At 46.7% G+C, this 16,527-nt stretch overlaps 2 protein-coding genes and 1 long non-coding RNA gene across 9 annotated transcripts in view; 2 read left to right on the forward strand and 1 right to left on the reverse strand.

Moving 5' to 3' along the window:
* LOC145877436 (uncharacterized) overlaps positions 1-3,226 on the forward strand; it is a 3,498-nt gene extending 272 nt beyond the window's left edge. Inside the window, exons 1-3 of one of the 6 annotated variants that reach the window (XR_014391735.1) lie at positions 1-1,649; positions 1,696-1,961; positions 2,099-3,226. The exon at positions 1-1,649 is cut by the window's left edge and continues 272 nt beyond it. This is a non-coding gene — a long non-coding RNA (uncharacterized LOC145877436). Of the gene's footprint in view, positions 1,962-2,098 lie in introns of all 6 variants that reach the window. The other 5 variants (XR_014391733.1, XR_014391736.1, XR_014391732.1 and 2 more) reach the window with 5 other exon arrangements.
* The window catches only part of LOC106601947 (conserved oligomeric Golgi complex subunit 1), a 34,900-nt gene extending 31,308 nt beyond the window's left edge, over positions 1-3,592 (forward strand). For both annotated transcript variants that reach the window (XM_045715832.2, XM_045715831.2), the window contains one exon: positions 3,233-3,592. Coding sequence is in view for 1 of the 2 variants with exons in the window: in XM_045715831.2 (XP_045571787.2) it covers positions 3,233-3,373 (141 nt within the window). In the remaining variant the exon portion in view is untranslated. The remainder of the gene's footprint in view (positions 1-3,232) is intronic.
* A 1,406-nt stretch (positions 3,593-4,998) lies between these two features.
* The window catches only part of LOC106606219 (regulator of G-protein signaling 9), a 28,621-nt gene continuing 17,092 nt past the window's right edge, over positions 4,999-16,527 (reverse strand). The window contains exons 10-17 of the mRNA XM_045715841.2: positions 13,198-13,227; positions 12,737-12,798; positions 12,307-12,420; positions 11,780-11,895; positions 11,075-11,162; positions 10,843-10,981; positions 9,382-9,464; positions 4,999-5,865 (exon numbers count right to left, since the gene is read on the reverse strand). Coding sequence (XP_045571797.1) covers positions 5,706-5,865; positions 9,382-9,464; positions 10,843-10,981; positions 11,075-11,162; positions 11,780-11,895; positions 12,307-12,420; positions 12,737-12,798; positions 13,198-13,227 — 792 coding nt within the window. The 3' untranslated portion in view covers positions 4,999-5,705. The remainder of the gene's footprint in view (positions 5,866-9,381; positions 9,465-10,842; positions 10,982-11,074; positions 11,163-11,779; positions 11,896-12,306; positions 12,421-12,736; positions 12,799-13,197; positions 13,228-16,527) is intronic.

The raw sequence follows: 16,527 nt of genomic DNA on the forward strand, positions 1-16,527 counted from the left end.
AGTGTGTGTGTGTGGTGGTATCTTTAGTGTGTGTGTGGTGGTATCTTTAGTGTGTGTGTGTGTTTAGTGTGTTTAGTTATCTATCTTTAGTATGTTATATTTTACGTGCCCTCAAGTGTTTTTGCAGTGGGGGGTTTGCAGTGTACTAAGCTAACTTCTATTTCTCCTGCGTTTGGTTTTTAACGTGGCTTCGGTTTGATTTGATGTTGCATCAGATCGCTAACTAACAAGAACATGTGAGCTGCGTCCTCAATGCCATCCTATTCCCTGTATAGTATGCTGTTTTTGAGCCCTGTGGGTTTTGCTGACGGCTAACCTGGTTTCATGCTGTCTGCCGGGATCTGCAGTCAATTTCATATTCCATTCATGAATTGGCAATGTTCCTATTTTTATCTAAGAGGATTTTTCGATTCTCCTCAACTGATTTTGTATTGAGGTGGAATTGACCTCCACCCTGCCTCACACCATTCCAAACCATATCTGTGACCAGACAAACAGCGAGTGTTTTCACATCAATTTTCCATGGGGGTGCATCTCAATACTCTGACGTGGCTTCCTCTCATTGTCTCCTCGCCTTCATCTGCACTGATCTGAATAAACAAAACAAAGGAAGCTGACCAGCTTCCTTGCTATTGTGGAGGAGACAAGGACATGAAGCCAGGGTCCTGTTCATGTCACGCACATAATGGAAAACATTAGTTCAGGTAGTCTCTCCCTATTTCTCTCAGTTCAGGTAGTCTCTCTCTATTTCTCTCAGTTCAGGTAGTCTCTCCCTATTTCTCTCAGTTCAGGTAGTCTCTCCCTATTTCTCTCAGTTCAGGTAGTCTCTCCCTATTTCTCTCAGTTCAGGTAGTCTCTCTCTATTTCTCTCAGTTCAGGTAGTCTCTCTCTATTTCTCTCAGTTCAGGTAGTCTCTCTCTATTTCTCTCAGTTCAGGTAGTCTCTCTCTATTTCTCTCAGTTCAGGTAGTCTCTCTCTATTTCTCTCAGTTCAGGTAGTCTCTCTCTCTTTCTCTCAGTTCAGGTAGTCTCTCTCTATTTCTCTCAGTTCAGGTAGTCTCTCTCTATTTCTCTCAGTTCAGGTAGTCTCTCTCTATTTCTCTCAGTTCAGGTAGTCTCTCTCTATTTCTCTCAGTTCAGGTAGTCTCTCTCTATTTCTCTCAGTTCAGGTAGTCTCTCTCTATTTCTCTCAGTTCAGGTAGTCTCTCTCTATTTCTCTCAGTTCAGGTAGTCTCTCTCTATTTCTCTCAGTTCAGGTAGTCTCTCCCTATTTCTCTCAGTTCAGGTAGTCTCTCTCTATTTCTCTCAGTTCAGGTAGTCTCTCCCTATTTCTCTCAGTTCAGGTAGTCTCTCTCTATTTCTCTCAGTTCAGGTAGTCTCTCTCTATTTCTCTCAGTTCAGGTAGTCTCTCTCTATTTCTCTCAGTTCAGGTAGTCTCTCCCTATTTCTCTCAGTTCAGGTAGTCTCTCTCTATTTCTCTCAGTTCAGGTAGTCTCTCTCTATTTCTCTCAGTTCAGGTAGTCTCTCAGTTCAGGTAGTCTCTCTCTATTTCTCTCAGTTCAGGTAGTCTCTCTCTATTTCTCTCAGTTCAGGTAGTCTCTCTCTATTTCTCTCAGTTCAGGTAGTCTCTCTCTATTTCTCTCAGTTCAGGTAGTCTCTCTCTATTTCTCTCAGTTCAGGTAGTCTCTCAGTTCAGGTAGTCTCTCTCTATTTCTCTCAGTTCAGGTAGTCTCTCTCTATTTCTCTCAGTTCAGGTAGTCTCTCAGTTCAGGTAGTCTCTCTCTATTTCTCTCAGTTCAGGTAGTCTCTCAGTTCAGGTAGTCTCTCTCTCTTTCTCTCAGTTTAGGTAGTCTCTCTCTATTTCTCTCAGTTCAGGTAGTCTCTCTCTATTTCTCTCAGTTCAGGTAGTCTCTCTCTATTTCTCTCAGTTCAGGTAGTCTCTCCCTATTTCTCTCAGTTCAGGTAGTCTCTCAGTTCAGGTAGTCTCTCTCTATTTCTCTCAGTTCAGGTAGTCTCTCTCTATTTCTCTCAGTTCGGTAGTCTCTCAGTTCAGGTAGTCTCTCTCTATTTCTCTCAGTTCAGGTAGTCTCTCAGTTCAGGTAGTCTCTCTCTATTTCTCTCAGTTCAGGTAGTCTCTCTCTATTTCTCTCAGTTCAGGTAGTCTCTCTCTATTTCTCTCAGTTCAGGTAGTCTCTCTCTATTTCTCTCAGTTCAGGTAGTCTCTCTCTATTTCTCTCAGTTCAGGTAGTCTCTCAGTTCAGGTAGTCTCTCTCTATTTCTCTCAGTTCAGGTAGTCTCTCTCTATTTCTCTCAGTTCAGGTAGTCTCTCAGTTCAGGTAGTCTCTCTCTATTTCTCTCAGTTCAGGTAGTCTCTCTCTATTTCTCTCAGTTCAGGTAGTCTCTCTCTCTTTCTCTCAGTTCAGGTAGTCTCTCTCTATTTCTCTCAGTTCAGGTAGTCTCTCTCTATTTCTCTCAGTTCAGGTAGTCTCTCTCTATTTCTCTCAGTTCAGGTAGTCTCTCTCTATTTCTCTCAGTTCAGGTAGTCTCTCTCTATTTCTCTCAGTTCAGGTAGTCTCTCTCTATTTCTCTCAGTTCAGGTAGTCTCTCTCTATTTCTCTCAGTTCAGGTAGTCTCTCCCTATTTCTCTCAGTTCAGGTAGTCTCTATTTCTCTCAGTTCAGGTAGTCTCTCTCTATTTCTCTCAGTTCAGGTAGTCTCTCTCTATTTCTCTCAGTTCAGGTAGTCTCTCTCTATTTCTCTCAGTTCAGGTAGTCTCTCCCTATTTCTCTCAGTTCAGGTAGTCTCTCTCTATTTCTCTCAGTTCAGGTAGTCTCTCTCTATTTCTCTCAGTTCAGGTAGTCTCTCAGTTCAGGTAGTCTCTCTCTATTTCTCTCAGTTCAGGTAGTCTCTCCCTATTTCTCTCAGTTCAGGTAGTCTCTCTCTATTTCTCTCAGTTCAGGTAGTCTCTCCCTATTTCTCTCAGTTCAGGTAGTCTCTCTCTATTTCTCTCAGTTCAGGTAGTCTCTCTCTATTTCTCTCAGTTCAGGTAGTCTCTCTATTTCACTCAGTTCAGGTAGTCTCTCTCAGTTCAGGTAGTCTCTCTCTATTTCACTTCAGTTTAAAATGTTATCTTCTGTATAGTGCCTAATGAACATCACCAAGTTCTGACTGTTAAGTAATTCATCCCATATGTTGTTTAAATCCTCTCCTCCATTTCTCTCTCCCCTCCTATAGGCCTCACCCACCTCTAAACCCTCCCATGACGACACCTCCCGCCCTGGCAACCTGTTCAGACAGCTAGCCAATCAGGAGGAGGAGCCGGTGGCGCCTCCGTCGCTATTCAAGCTGGGCTGGCTGTCTGGCATGTCAAAATAAGGGGCTATGTCCTTAATGACACTCTCTATTCCCACTATATAGTGCACTGCTTTTGACCAGCACCTATGGGAACTATTCCCACTACATAGGGAATAGGGTGCCATTTAACACTGACCCCAAATAAGGAGTGTGACTACTGTTGTATTCTTTAAACACCTTGTAATGTACAGAGACGGTTAGAATATATGGATCAATAATACAGTTTGAACAGATTATTAATGAGACTGTTGTGTGATTTATTTAATGAATATAGTGGAGCTAGATAATGTTTTAGTATATACCTGACCACCGTCTGGGTCCTGCTGCTAAGACTGGAGACAGGTGAGGATAGTCACACATACAGACAGTACACACACATACAGACAGTACACACACATACAGACAGTACACACACATACAGACAGTACATACACATACAGACAGTACACACACATACAGACAGTACACACACATACAGACAGTACACACACATACAGACACATTAGCAATATTCAGAAGCAGCAGGTTCATAAAAGGATTATGGTTTTATTACATATTTTATAATAATTGTGTCGGAGACCGGATTATCAGAACAGAGGTAGAGGGAAACAAAACGTCGGCCTGCAGACAGACAACATGTTCTATACACTGACAGACAGACAGGAGTGTGTAGACAGGTTCAGCTTTGACATAGTAGTGTTGTAGAAACAGACAGACAGACAGACAGACAGACAGACAGACAGACAGACAGACAGACAGACAGACAGACAGACAGACAGACAGACAGACAGACAGACAGACAGACAGACAGACAGACAATACACCACCTACAGAGGTATGGGACATGTGAGACTTAAAAACACACACAAATATAAAATACATTTTGTAGACTGGTAACAACTGTTATCTATCTAGTTGTAGACTGGTAACAACTGTTATCTATCTAGTTGTAGACTGGTAACAACTGTTATCTATCTAGTTGTAGACTGGTAACAACTGTTATCTATCTAGTTGTAGACTGGTAACAACTGTTATCTATCTAGTTGTAGACTGGTAACAACTGTTATCTATCTAGTTGTAGACTGGTAACAACTGTAATCTATCTAGTTGTAGACTGGTAACAACTGTTATCTATCTAGTTGTAGACTGGTAACAACTGTTATCTATCTAGTTGTAGACTGGTAACAACTGTTATCTATCTAGTTGTAGACTGGTAACAACTGTTATCTATCTAGTTGTAGACTGGTAACAACTGTAATCTATCTAGTTGTAGACTGGTAACAACTGTTATCTATCTAGTTGTAGACTGGTAACAACTGTTATCTATCTAGTTGTAGACTGGTAACAACTGTTATCTATCTAGTTGTAGACTGGTAACAACTGTTATCTATCTAGTTGTAGACTGGTAACAACTGTTATCTATCTAGTTGTAGACTGGTAACAACTGTTATCTATCTAGTTGCAGACTGGTAACAACTGTTATCTATCTAGTTGCAGACTGGTAACAACTGTTATCTATCTAGTTGTAGACTGGTAACAACTGTTATCTATCTAGTTGTAGACTGGTAACAACTGTTATCTATCTAGTTGTAGACTGGTAACAACTGTTATCTATCTAGTTGCAGACTGGTAACAACTGTTATCTATCTAGTTGTAGACTGGTAACAACTGTTATCTATCTAGTTGTAGACTGGTAACAACTGTTATCTATCTAGTTGTAGACTGGTAACAACTGTTATCTATCTAGTTGTAGACTGGTAACAACTGTAATCTATCTAGTTGTAGACTGGTAACAACTGTTATCTATCTATGGCTTCCATTTCCTTCTAACAGTCATGTTCCTCTTCACGTTCCATTTGTGGCTCTTCCAGGTGTATATATGTCTCCAGTGCAGCAGAGGGCCCCTACAGACGGTCCTGTCCCCTGTCCCTGTCCATCTGAACTGAAGTAGCTTTTTATCATCTGGTCAGCAGATTCATTCTTAGTACAGTAACTGGCCTTAACGCTACACAGGTACTCAACAGCCAATAGCTTATTTCCCTCAATCAACCAATCCGTACTGGCTTGACATCAGTTGTCGAGGACATAAATTATTCTATACAATACCAATATCTCCATTAAAACAATAACCAATATCTCCATTAAAACAATAACCAATATCTCCATTAAAACAATAACTAATATCTCCATTAAAACAATAACCAATATCTCCATTAAAACAATAACTAATATGTCCATTATTTAGGACATTAAGTAGTCCTATGTAACACCATCTCCATGGAAACTAAATATATATTAGATGAACAACAGTATGTATATTAAACTCAATTTCCCATGATGCCCTGGGCTCTCTCTACTTCCTGTCCAGCTTGTTGGTGGCCACCATAGCTTTGACGTCAATGGGCCTGGCAGCAGCAGCTGCTGCTGCCTTCTCCTCCTCCTCCTGCTGCCACAGCAGGATGGGGCTGATGCCTGGGTTACGATTCCTCACATTGGCCTCCAACTGGGCATCACTGGAGAGAAGAGAGAGAGAGAAGGGGCGGTGAGAGAGAGGGGGGAGAGAGAGAAGGGGCGGTGAGAGAGAGGGGGGAGAGAGAGAAGGGGAAGGTGCGGTGAGAGACAGAGAAGGGGAAGGGGCGGTGAGAGACAGAAGGAGAAGGGGCGGTGAGAGAGAGGAGGAAGGAGAAGGGGCGGTGAGAGAGACAGAAGGGGAAGGGGCGGTGAGAGAGAGCAGGAAGGGGAAGGTGCGGTGAGAGACAGAGAAGGGGAAGGGGCGGTGAGAGACAGAAGGGGAAGGGGCGGTGGAGAGAGGAGGAAGGAGAAGGGGCGGTGAGAGAGACAGAAGGGGAAGGGGCGGTGAGAGAGAGGAGGAAGGAGAAGGGGCGGTGAGAGAGAGGAGGAAGGAGAAGGGGCGGTGAGAGAGGAGGAAGGAGAAGGGGCGGTGAGAGAGAGAGGAAGGAGAAGGGGCGGTGAGAGAGAGGAGGAAGGAGAAGGGGCGGTGAGAGAGACAGAAGGGGAAGGGGCGGTGAGAGAGAGGAGGAAGGAGAAGGGGCGGTGAGAGAGACAGAAGGGGAAGGGGCGGTGAGAGAGAGGAGGAAGGAGAGAGGGGCGGTGAGAGAGACAGAAGGGGAAGGGGCGGTGAGAGAAAGAGAGAAGGGGCGGTGAGAGAGACAGAAGGGGAAGGGGCGGTGAGAGAAAGAGAGAAGGGGCGGTGAGAGACAGAAGGGGAAGGGGCGGTGAGAGAAAGAGGGAAGGGGCGGTGAGAGAGAGAAGGGGAAGGGGCGGTGAGAGCAGAGGGAGGGGCGGGAGAGGAGGGAAGGGGCGGTGAGAGAGACAGAAGGGGAAGGGGCGGTGAGAGAGACAGAAGGGGAAGGGGTGGTGAGAGAGACAGAAGGGGAAGGGGCGGTGAGAGAGACGAGGAAGGAGAAGGGGCGGTGAGAGAGACAGAAGGGGAAGGGGTGGTGAGAGAGACAGAGGAGAAGGGGCGGTGAGAGAGGGAGGAAGGAGAAGGGGCGGTGAGAGAGAGGAGGAAGGAGAAGGGGCGGTGAGAGAGACAGAAGGGGAAGGGGCGGTGAGAGAGACAGAAGGGGAAGGGCGGTGAGAGACAGAAGGGGAAGGGGCGGTGAGAGAGAGGAGGAAGGAGAAGGGGCGGTGAGAGAGAGGAGGAAGGAGAAGGGCGGTGAGAGAGAGAGGAAGGAGAAGGGGCGGTGAGAGAGAGAGGAAGGAGAAGGTGCGGTGAGAGAGAGCAGGAAGGAGAAGGGGGCGGTGAGAGAGAGGAGGAAGGAGAAGGGGCGGTGAGAGAGACAGAAGGGGAAGGGGCGGTGAGAGAGACAGAAGGGGAAGGGGCGGTGAGAGAGACAGAAGGGGAAGGGGCGGTGAGAGAGAGAGACAGAAGGGGAAGGGGCGGTGAGAGAGACAGAAGGGGAAGGGGCGGTGAGAGAGAAGAAGGGAAGGGCGTGAGAGAGAGGAGGAAGGAGAAGGGGCGGTGAGAGAGACAGAAGGGGAAGGGCGGTGAGAGAGAGGAGGAAGGAGAAGGGGCGGTGAGAGAGAGGAGGAAGGAGAAGGGGCGGTGAGAGAGAGGAGGAAGGAGAAGGGGCGGTGAGAGAGAGGAGGAAGGAGAAGGGGCGGTGAGAGAGAGCGAGGAAGGAGAAGGGGCGGTGAGAGAGAGGAGGAAGGAGAAGGGGCGGTGAGAGAGACAGAAGGGGAAGGGGCGGTGAGAGAGACAGAAGGGGGAAGGGGCGGTGAGAGAGACAGAAGGGGAAGGGGCGGTGAGAGAGAGGAGGCAGGAGCAGGGGGAAGGGGCGGAAGGAGAAGGGGCGGTGAGAGAGACAGAAGGGGAAGGGGCGGTGAGAGAGAGGAGGAAGGAGAAGGGGCGGTGAGAGAGAGGAGGAAGGAGAAGGGGCGGTGAGAGAGAGCAGGAAGGGAGAAGGGGCGGTGAGAGAGAGGAGGAAGGAGAAGGGGCGGTGAGAGAGAGGAGGAAGGAGAAGGGGCGGTGAGAGAGACAGAAGGGGAAGGGGCGGTGAGAGAGACAGAAGGGAAGGGGCGGTGAGAGAGAGAGACAGAAGGGAAGGGCGGTGAGAGAGACAGAGGGAAGGGCGGTGAGAGAGAGAGGGGAAGGGGCGGTGAGAGAGACAGAAGGGGAAGGGGCGGTGAGAGAGGGAGACAGAAGGGAAGGGGCGGTGAGAGAGACAGAAGGGGAAGGGGCGGTGAGAGAGAGGAGGAAGGAGAAGGGGCGGTGAGAGAGAGGAGGAAGGAGAAGGGGCGGTGAGAGAGAGGAGGAAGGAGAAGGGGCGGTGAGAGAGAGGAGGAAGGAGAAGGGGCGGTGAGAGAGACAGAAGGGGAAGGGGCGGTGAGAGAGAGGAGGAAGGAGAAGGGGCGGTGAGAGAGAGGAGGAAGGAGAAGGGGCGGTGAGAGAGAGGAGGAAGGAGAAGGGGCGGTGAGAGAGACAGAAGGGGAAGGGGCGGTGAGAGAGAGGAGGAAGGAGAAGGGGCGGTGAGAGAGAGGAGGAAGGAGAAGGGGCGGTGAGAGAGACAGAAGGGGAAGGGGCGGTGAGAGAGAGGAGGAAGGAGAAGGGGCGGTGAGAGAGAGGAGGAAGGAGAAGGGGCGGTGAGAGAGACAGAAGGGGAAGGGGCGGTGAGAGAGACAGAAGGGGAAGGGGCGGTGAGAGAGACAGAAGGGGAAGGGGCGGTGAGAGAGAGGAGGAAGGAGAAGGGGCGGTGAGAGAGAGGAGGAAGGAGAAGGGGCGGTGAGAGAGAGGAGGAAGGAGAAGGGGCGGTGAGAGAGACAGAAGGGGAAGGGGCGGTGAGAGAGAGGAGGAAGGAGAAGGGGCGGTGAGAGAGACAGAAGGGGAAGGGGCGGTGAGAGAGAGGAGGAAGGAGAAGGGGCGGTGAGAGAGACAGAAGGGGAAGGGGCGGTGAGAGAGAGGAGGAAGGAGAAGGGGCGGTGAGAGAGAGGAGGAAGGAGAAGGGGCGGTGAGAGAGAGGAGGAAGGAGAAGGGGCGGTGAGAGAGAGGAGGAAGGAGAAGGGGCGGTGAGAGAGCGGAGGAAGGAGAAGGGGCGGTGAGAGAGAGGAGGAAGGAGAAGGGGCGGTGAGAGAGACAGAAGGGGAAGGGGCGGTGAGAGAGAGGAGGAAGGAGAAGGGGCGGTGAGAGAGAGGAGGAAGGAGAAGGGGCGGTGAGAGAGAGGAGGAAGGAGAAGGGGCGGTGAGAGAGAGGAGGAAGGAGAAGGGGCGGTGAGAGAGAGGAGGAAGGAGAAGGGGCGGTGAGAGAGAGGAGGAAGGAGAAGGGGAGGAGAAAAGAGGTGAGTGTAGATGATCAGACTCATATTGCACATCAAGACCACTGCTGTTCTTGAATTTCCATGATCCTCCAAGACCAGCTGAATGTCTCTTGTAAAAGGAGAATGATGCAACAACAACACATGATGCTAGCTCTATAAACTGTCTGGAGATGGCTGGGTAGAGACAGGGTAATGTTTCAGTCCAATAAACAAAGATATTGTGTGGGTGCAGAATATCCTGCAGCGTCTTACGTGAAGACGTGAGGCGCCGGGACCAGAGCCCTCTTCTGCATGTCTTTATGGACCGGAGACTTGAGGTAACGGTAGAAGGTATCCTGGGACAGAGACAGAGGAGGGGACATTATAAAATATGTCTTTGTGGACCGGAGACTTGAGGTAACGGTAGAAGGTATCCTGGGACAGAGACAGGGGGGACATTATAAAATATGTCTTTGTGGACAGGAGACTTGAGGTAACGGTAGAAGGTATCCTGGGACAGAGACGGGGGACATTATAAAATATGTCTTTATGGACCGGAGACTTGAGGTAACGGTAGAAGGTATCCTGGGACAGAGACAGGGGGGACATTATAAAATATGTCTTTATGGACCGGAGACTTGAGGTAACGGTAGAAGGTATCCTGGGACAGAGACAGGGGGGACATTATAAAATATGTCTTTGTGGACCGGAGACTTGAGGTAACGGTAGAAGGTATCCTGGGACAGAGACAGGGGGGACATTATAAAATATGTCTTTGTGGACTGGAGACTTGAGGTAACGGTAGAAGGTATCCTGGGACAGAGACAGGGGGGACATTATAAAATATGTCTTTGTGGACCGGAGACTTGAGGTAACGGTAGAAGGTATCCTGGGACAGAGACAGGGGGGACATTATAAAATATGTCTTTGTGGACTGGAGACTTGAGGTAACGGTAGAAGGTATCCTGGGACAGAGACAGAGGGGACATTATAAAATATGTCTTTGTGGACCGGAGACTTGAGGTAACGGTAGAAGGTATCCTGGGACAGAGACAGAGGGGACATTATAAAATATGTCTTTGTGGACTGGAGACTTGAGGTAACGGTAGAAGGTATCCTGGGACAGAGACAGGGGGGACATTATAAAATATGTCTTTATGGACTGGAGACTTGAGGTAACGGTAGAAGGTATCCTGGGACAGAGACAGAGGGGACATTATAAAATATGTCTTTGTGGACTGGAGACTTGAGGTAACGGTAGAAGGTATCCTGGGACAGAGACAGAGGGGACATTATAAAACCTTGAAGTTTTAATGTATTTTATTTGCAGCACCTCTGCTGCTAAAAAAAAGACACAAAAAAGTAAAATAATATTTCAGTGAGTGAAGGGTTTTCCTTTGGAACCCGGCACCCATAATACTTCTTACTTACTACAAACTTTACAAATACTTCTTACTTACTACAAACTTTACAAATACTTCTTACTTACTACAAACTTTACAAATACTTCTTACTTACTACAAACTTCTGAGTTGAACCAAATCTTCATTCTGACGTTATGAAACGGACACACAATCTGGCGTTCCAGCTGTGCGTTATGACAAATGACTTTATATTATCCTGCTAACCTTAGTTTAATGTGCGTTAGTTGTGTTAACGAGGTAGTTCAGTGAACTATGCTGGTGGGTGAATAAGCCTGAGCCCTCTGTTTGGAGGGAATAATACCACACACACCTTCTTCATGAGCAGGAAGATGTGTGTCTGGGCGGCGTCGAGGACGTATCGGTGAGGAACAACCAGGCCCTTCACTGTCAGCCCCATGGTACGACCATCAATGTTGATCCATCGAGGAGCTCCCGGTTTCAGAAAGGTGCTCCCCACACACACACACACACACACACACACACACAGGTTAAAAACCAAGATGCAACTCTCTCTGTCACACACGTTCTCCAGTGTAACTCACTTGAAGATGAACTGGGATTTCTCTGGAATGGCAGACGCTGCTCCCCACCTCATCTCCTCAGCTGCCTCGTAGAACGCCATGTTCTCCGCTGCACACACACACACAAAAAACACACACGCACACACACACACACACAAAAAAAACACACACACATACATGTGTGGTTAGTTGAAATGCTAGGTTAGCTGAGCTGCATACCACAGCATACAAGGTAAACCGTAGGGTGCATCCTAAATGAAATGGCTCCCTATTCCCTACGTAGTGCACTACATAGGGTTCCATTTGGGATGAATCTTTCCTCCCTTGCGTCCTCTGTTGGAGGAACTATTCATCTTTCCACCCAGTATGCTTTGAGGAGGCAAGGAAAGAGGACACAAGGAATTGAGGAAAAAGGAATTGAGAACAATGTGTGTGTTTTTATTGTACCTTTATTTAACAAGTCCGTTAAGAACAAATTCTTATTTCATAATGACGGCCTACCCCGGCCAAACCCTAACCCGGACGACGCTGGGCCAATTGTGCGCCGCCCGACTCCCGATCACGGCCGGTTGTGATACAGCCCAGGATCGAACCAGGGTCTGTAGCACCGCCTTTAGCACTGAGATGCAGTGCCTTAGACCGCTGTGCCACTCGGGAGCGATTTGACCTCTGACCTCATTAGGGCTTGTGTAAGGAAACAGTGTGTGTGTGTGTGTGTGTACTGACCACTGTGCTCCTTCTTGAGGAAGAGCTTGAAGTCGACTCTGCCTCGTGGGTCACTGATCAGCTCCCAGAAGCTCAAGACCCAACGTTCCACACTCAACTTAGTGGGGATGTCCACACTGATGAAGAGAGGGGAGGAGAGAGAGGGGAGGAGAGAGAGAGGAGGGGGAGGAGAGAGAGAGGAGGGGAGAGGAGGGGAGGAGAGAGAGAGGAGGGGGAGGAGAGGGGGAGGAGAGAGAGAGGAGGGGGAGGAGAGGGGGAGGAGAGAGAGAGGAGGGGAGGAGAGGGGGAGGAGAGTGAGAGGAGAGAGAGAGGAGGGGGAGGAGAGAGGGAGGAGAGAGAGAAGAGGCGGAGGAGCGAGAGAGAGGAGGGGGAGGAGAGAGAGAGAGGAGGGGGAGGAGAGGGGGAGGAGAGAGAGATTCTAATGAAATCATCATGATCTTCAATCAAGACTTTGATCAGTAGAATCAAGTGTATTTCTACTGGGCCGGAGCAAAACTGTGCACCTGTGTTGAGTTGGCAGAACGTACCTTCTTGAGTTGAGTTGCCAGAACTCATCACTGTCCGTTATCCAGGGGTTGCTGGGGACAGGGGTGGTCAGGAACGGGTCGTGGTTGTGGTGGGTTGTCACATACTTGACAAAGCTAAGGAGAACAGAGGGGACATCAACGTTCTCATCCCAACAATAATCATATAAACAATAAAATAACTTCTAACTCATTATACTGTAACGTTGGGGATTATTTGATTTTGGACGGGTCTTCCATTTCTGAACACAATATTAATGTTACTGGTCTCAGTCATTCAGTCATTCAGCCAATCAATTAATCAAATGACTACACACAACCTATCAATCAATCAGTCAGTCAGTCAGTCATTCAGCCAATCAATTAATCAAATGACCACACACAACCTATCAATCAATCAATCAATCAGTGAAGTGCATTGAGAAGGACTTACGCTGTGAGGGACACAGACGATTTGACAGCTGACCTCATTAAGGCTTGTGTAAGGAAAATGTTCTGGGGAGCAGAGGAGAGGATAGGAGAGGATAGAGGGGGATAAATAAGCAGGAAAGAGGAGAGGAGAGGATAGAGGGGGATAAATAAGGAGGAGAGGAGGAAATAAGGAGGAGAGGAGGAAATAAGGAGGAGGAGGAGGAGAGGTGAGGCGAGACAAGGAGAAGGAAAGAGGAGAGAATGAGAGAACGAAAGAGGAGAGGAGAGAACAGAGGAAGGGGACAGGAGAGAGGAGAGGAAGGAGAGAGGAAGGGAGAGGAGAGGAAGGGGAGAGGAAGAGGAAGAGGAGATACATGATATGTCTGTAATTTCTGTACTTAATCTATTTTCTACATAAACACATAAACTGAGTGCATTGGGTTATTCAGGTATTCCAGTGCAGAAGTATGTCTGATGTCTTACAGTTCTCCTGACCATGTCGAAGGTTAACACCTGAAAACCAATGAGAGAAGAACAGCTTGTTATTACAGGCAGAGCTCTTCTGTTCCACTGCTATCTAAAGTCACAGCTAACACACTCTCACACACACAATCCCTCTCGAAAGCAGGCTACACCCCAGTCACAGACTACACCACAGTCACAGACTACACCACAGTCACAGACTACAACACAAGAAGATAAATCTGCATGGTAACAGGCATATTTGGGCAGAAAGAGTGAAGGTGTGTGTGTGTGTGTGTGCGTGTGCGTGTGCGTGTGCGTGTGTGTGTGTGTGTGTGTGTGTGTGTGTGTGTGTGTGTGTGTGTGTGTGTAAACCCTCCTCTCGACAACAGGTGAAGGATGAGATGGAATAGAATCTGAAGGAAGAGACAACAAAACAAACTGTCAAATGAAGAGCAGAGAGAGAGAAAATACAAACCCTCCAACCCAAAAAGGCCTGTGGCGTTGAAAGCTTTGACTATGTACAGACTCAGTGAGCATAGCCTTGCTATTGAGAAAGGCCGCCATAGGCAGACCTGGCAGGCTATGTGCACACTGCCCACAAAATGAGGTGGAAATTGAGCTGTAGTTCCTAACCTCCTGCCATATGTATGACCATATTAGAGACACATATTTCCCTCAGATTACACAGATCCACAAAGAATTAAAAAACAAACACAAAAATTCCCATATCTACTGGGTGAAATACCACAGTGTGTCATCACAGCAGCAAGATGTGTGACCTGTTGCCACAAGAAAAGGGCAACACGTGAAGAACAAACACCATTGTAAATATAACCTATATGTGTATTTATTTTCCCTTTTGTACTTTAACTATTTGCACATAATATGACATTTGTAATGTCTTTATTCATTTGGAACTTTTGTGAGTACAATGTTTACTGTTAATTGTTATTGTTGATTTCACTTTAGTTTATTATCTACTTCACTTGCTTTGGCAATGTTAACATATGTTTCCCATGCCAATAAAGCCCCTATGTGAAATTGAGAGGTAAAGCGGTAGAGAAGTAGAGAGAGAGAGAGAGAGAGAGAGAGAGAGAGAGGGAGAGGGAGAGAGAGAGAGAAAGAGAGAGAGAGAGAGAGGTAGAGAGATAGGTAGAGAGAGAGAGAGGTAGAGAGATAGGTAGAGAGAGAGAGAGGTATAGAGAGAGGTAGAGAGAGAGAGCGAGAGGTAGAGAGAGAGAACGAGAGGTAGAGAGAGAGAGAGAGAGAGGGAGAGAGAGAGGTAGAGAGAAGTAAAGAGGGAGAGAGAGAGAGGTAGAGAGAAGTAAAGAGGGAGAGGGAGAGAGGTAGAGAGAAGTAAAGAGGGAGAGAGAGAGGGAGAGAGGGAGGTAGAGAGAAGTAAAGAGGGAGAGAGAGAGAGAGAGAGAGAGGTAGAGAGAAGTAAAGAGGGAGAGAGAGAGAGGGAGAGAGAGAGGTAGAGAGAAGTAAAGAGGGAGAGAGAGAGAGAGAGGGAGAGAGAGAGGTAGAGAGAAGTAAAGAGGGAGAGATGTTGAGAGAGACAGAACTGTACTCTAGTAGCCTCCCTGCTAATCCTCAGTAATGTTCTTAGAGCTCTGAGAAGCAGGTGGTTCTAGCACAGCTACTCTCTCTCTGATTATCTTCATTCTCTCTCTCTCTCTCTGATTATCTTCATTCTCTCTCTCTCTGATTATCTTCATTCTCTCTCTCTCTCTCTCTGATTATCTTCATTCTCTCTCTCTCTGATTATCTTCATTATCTCTGTCTCTCTCTGATTATCTTCATTCTCTCTGTCTCTCTCTGATTATCTTCATTCTCTCTGATTATCTTCATTCTCTCTCTCTCTGATTATCTTCATTCTCTCTCTCTCTCTGATTAGCTTCATTCTCTCTCTCTCTCTCTGATTATCTTCATTCTCTCTCTCTCTGATTATCTTCATGATCTCTGTCTCTCTCTGATTTACTTCATTATCTCTGTCTCTCTCTGATTATCTTCATTCTCTCTCTCTCTGATTATCTTCATTCTCTCTCTCTCTGATTATCTTCATTCTCTCTCTCTCTGATTATCTTCATTCTCTGTCTCTCTGATTATCTTCATTCTCTGTCTCTCTGATTATCTTCATTCTCTCTGTCTCTCTGATTAACTTCATTATCTCTGTCTCTCTGATTAGCTTCATTATCTCTGTCTCTCTCTGATTATCTTCATTCTCTGTCTCTCTGATTATCTTCATTCTCTGTCTCTCTGATTATCTTCATTATCTCTGCTCTCTCTGATTTACTTCATTATCTCTGTCTCTCTCTGATTATCTTCATTCTCTCTCTCTCTGATTATCTTCATTCTCTCTCTCTCTGATTATCTTCATTCTCTGTCTCTCTGATTATCTTCATTCTCTGTCTCTCTGATTATCTTCATTCTCTGTCTCTCTGATTATCTTCATTCTCTCTGTCTCTCTGATTAACTTCATTATCTCTGTCTCTCTGATTAGCTTCATTATCTCTGTCTCTCTCTGATTATCTTCATTCTCTGTCTCTCTGATTATCTTCATTCTCTGTCTCTCTGATTATCTTCATTATCTCTGTCTCTCTCTGATTATCTTCATTCTCTCTGTCTCTCTGATTATCTTCATTATCTCTGTCTCTCTCTCTCTGTCTCTCTCTCTCTGATTCTCTTCATTATCTCTGTCTCTCTCTGATTATCTTCATGGTCTCTGTCTCTCTCTGATTTACTTCATTATCTCTGTCTCTCTCTGATTATCTTCATTCTCTCTGTCTCTCTGATTATCTTCATTATCTCTGTCTCTCTGATTATCTTCATTCTCTCTGTCTCTCTGATTAGCTTCATTATCTCTGTCTCTCTCTGATTATCTTCATTCTCTCTCTCTGTCTCTCTGATTATCTTCATTCTCTTTCTCTCTGTCTCTCTCTCTCTGATTATCTTAATTCTCTCTCTCTCTCTCTCTCTCTGATTACCTTCATTATCTCTGTCTCTCTCTGATTATCTTCATTCTCTCTGTCTCTCTCTGATCATCTTCATTCTCTCTGATTTCTTCATTATCTCTGTCTCTCTCTGATTATCTTCATTCTCTCTGTCTCTCTCTGATCATCTTCATTCTCTCTGACTCTCTGATTATCTTCATTCTCTCTGTCTCTCTCTTTCTCTCTGATCATCTTCATTCTCTCTCTCATCTCTTCATCTCAGACTCAGACATCTCATCCAAATAACCAGTGAAGAAAACCCAGAAAGAAACGGAATGAATACTGCTCGTTATCATGTATCCTATTCAGTCCTGGCAGATTCCCTCTGGTTTCCACGCAGAATCTGCCTATTGGG

Source organism: Salmo salar, chromosome 03 (genome assembly GCF_965601325.2).
Source record: "Salmo salar chromosome 03, fSalSal1, whole genome shotgun sequence".
Taxonomy (NCBI): Eukaryota; Metazoa; Chordata; class Actinopteri; order Salmoniformes; family Salmonidae; genus Salmo; species Salmo salar.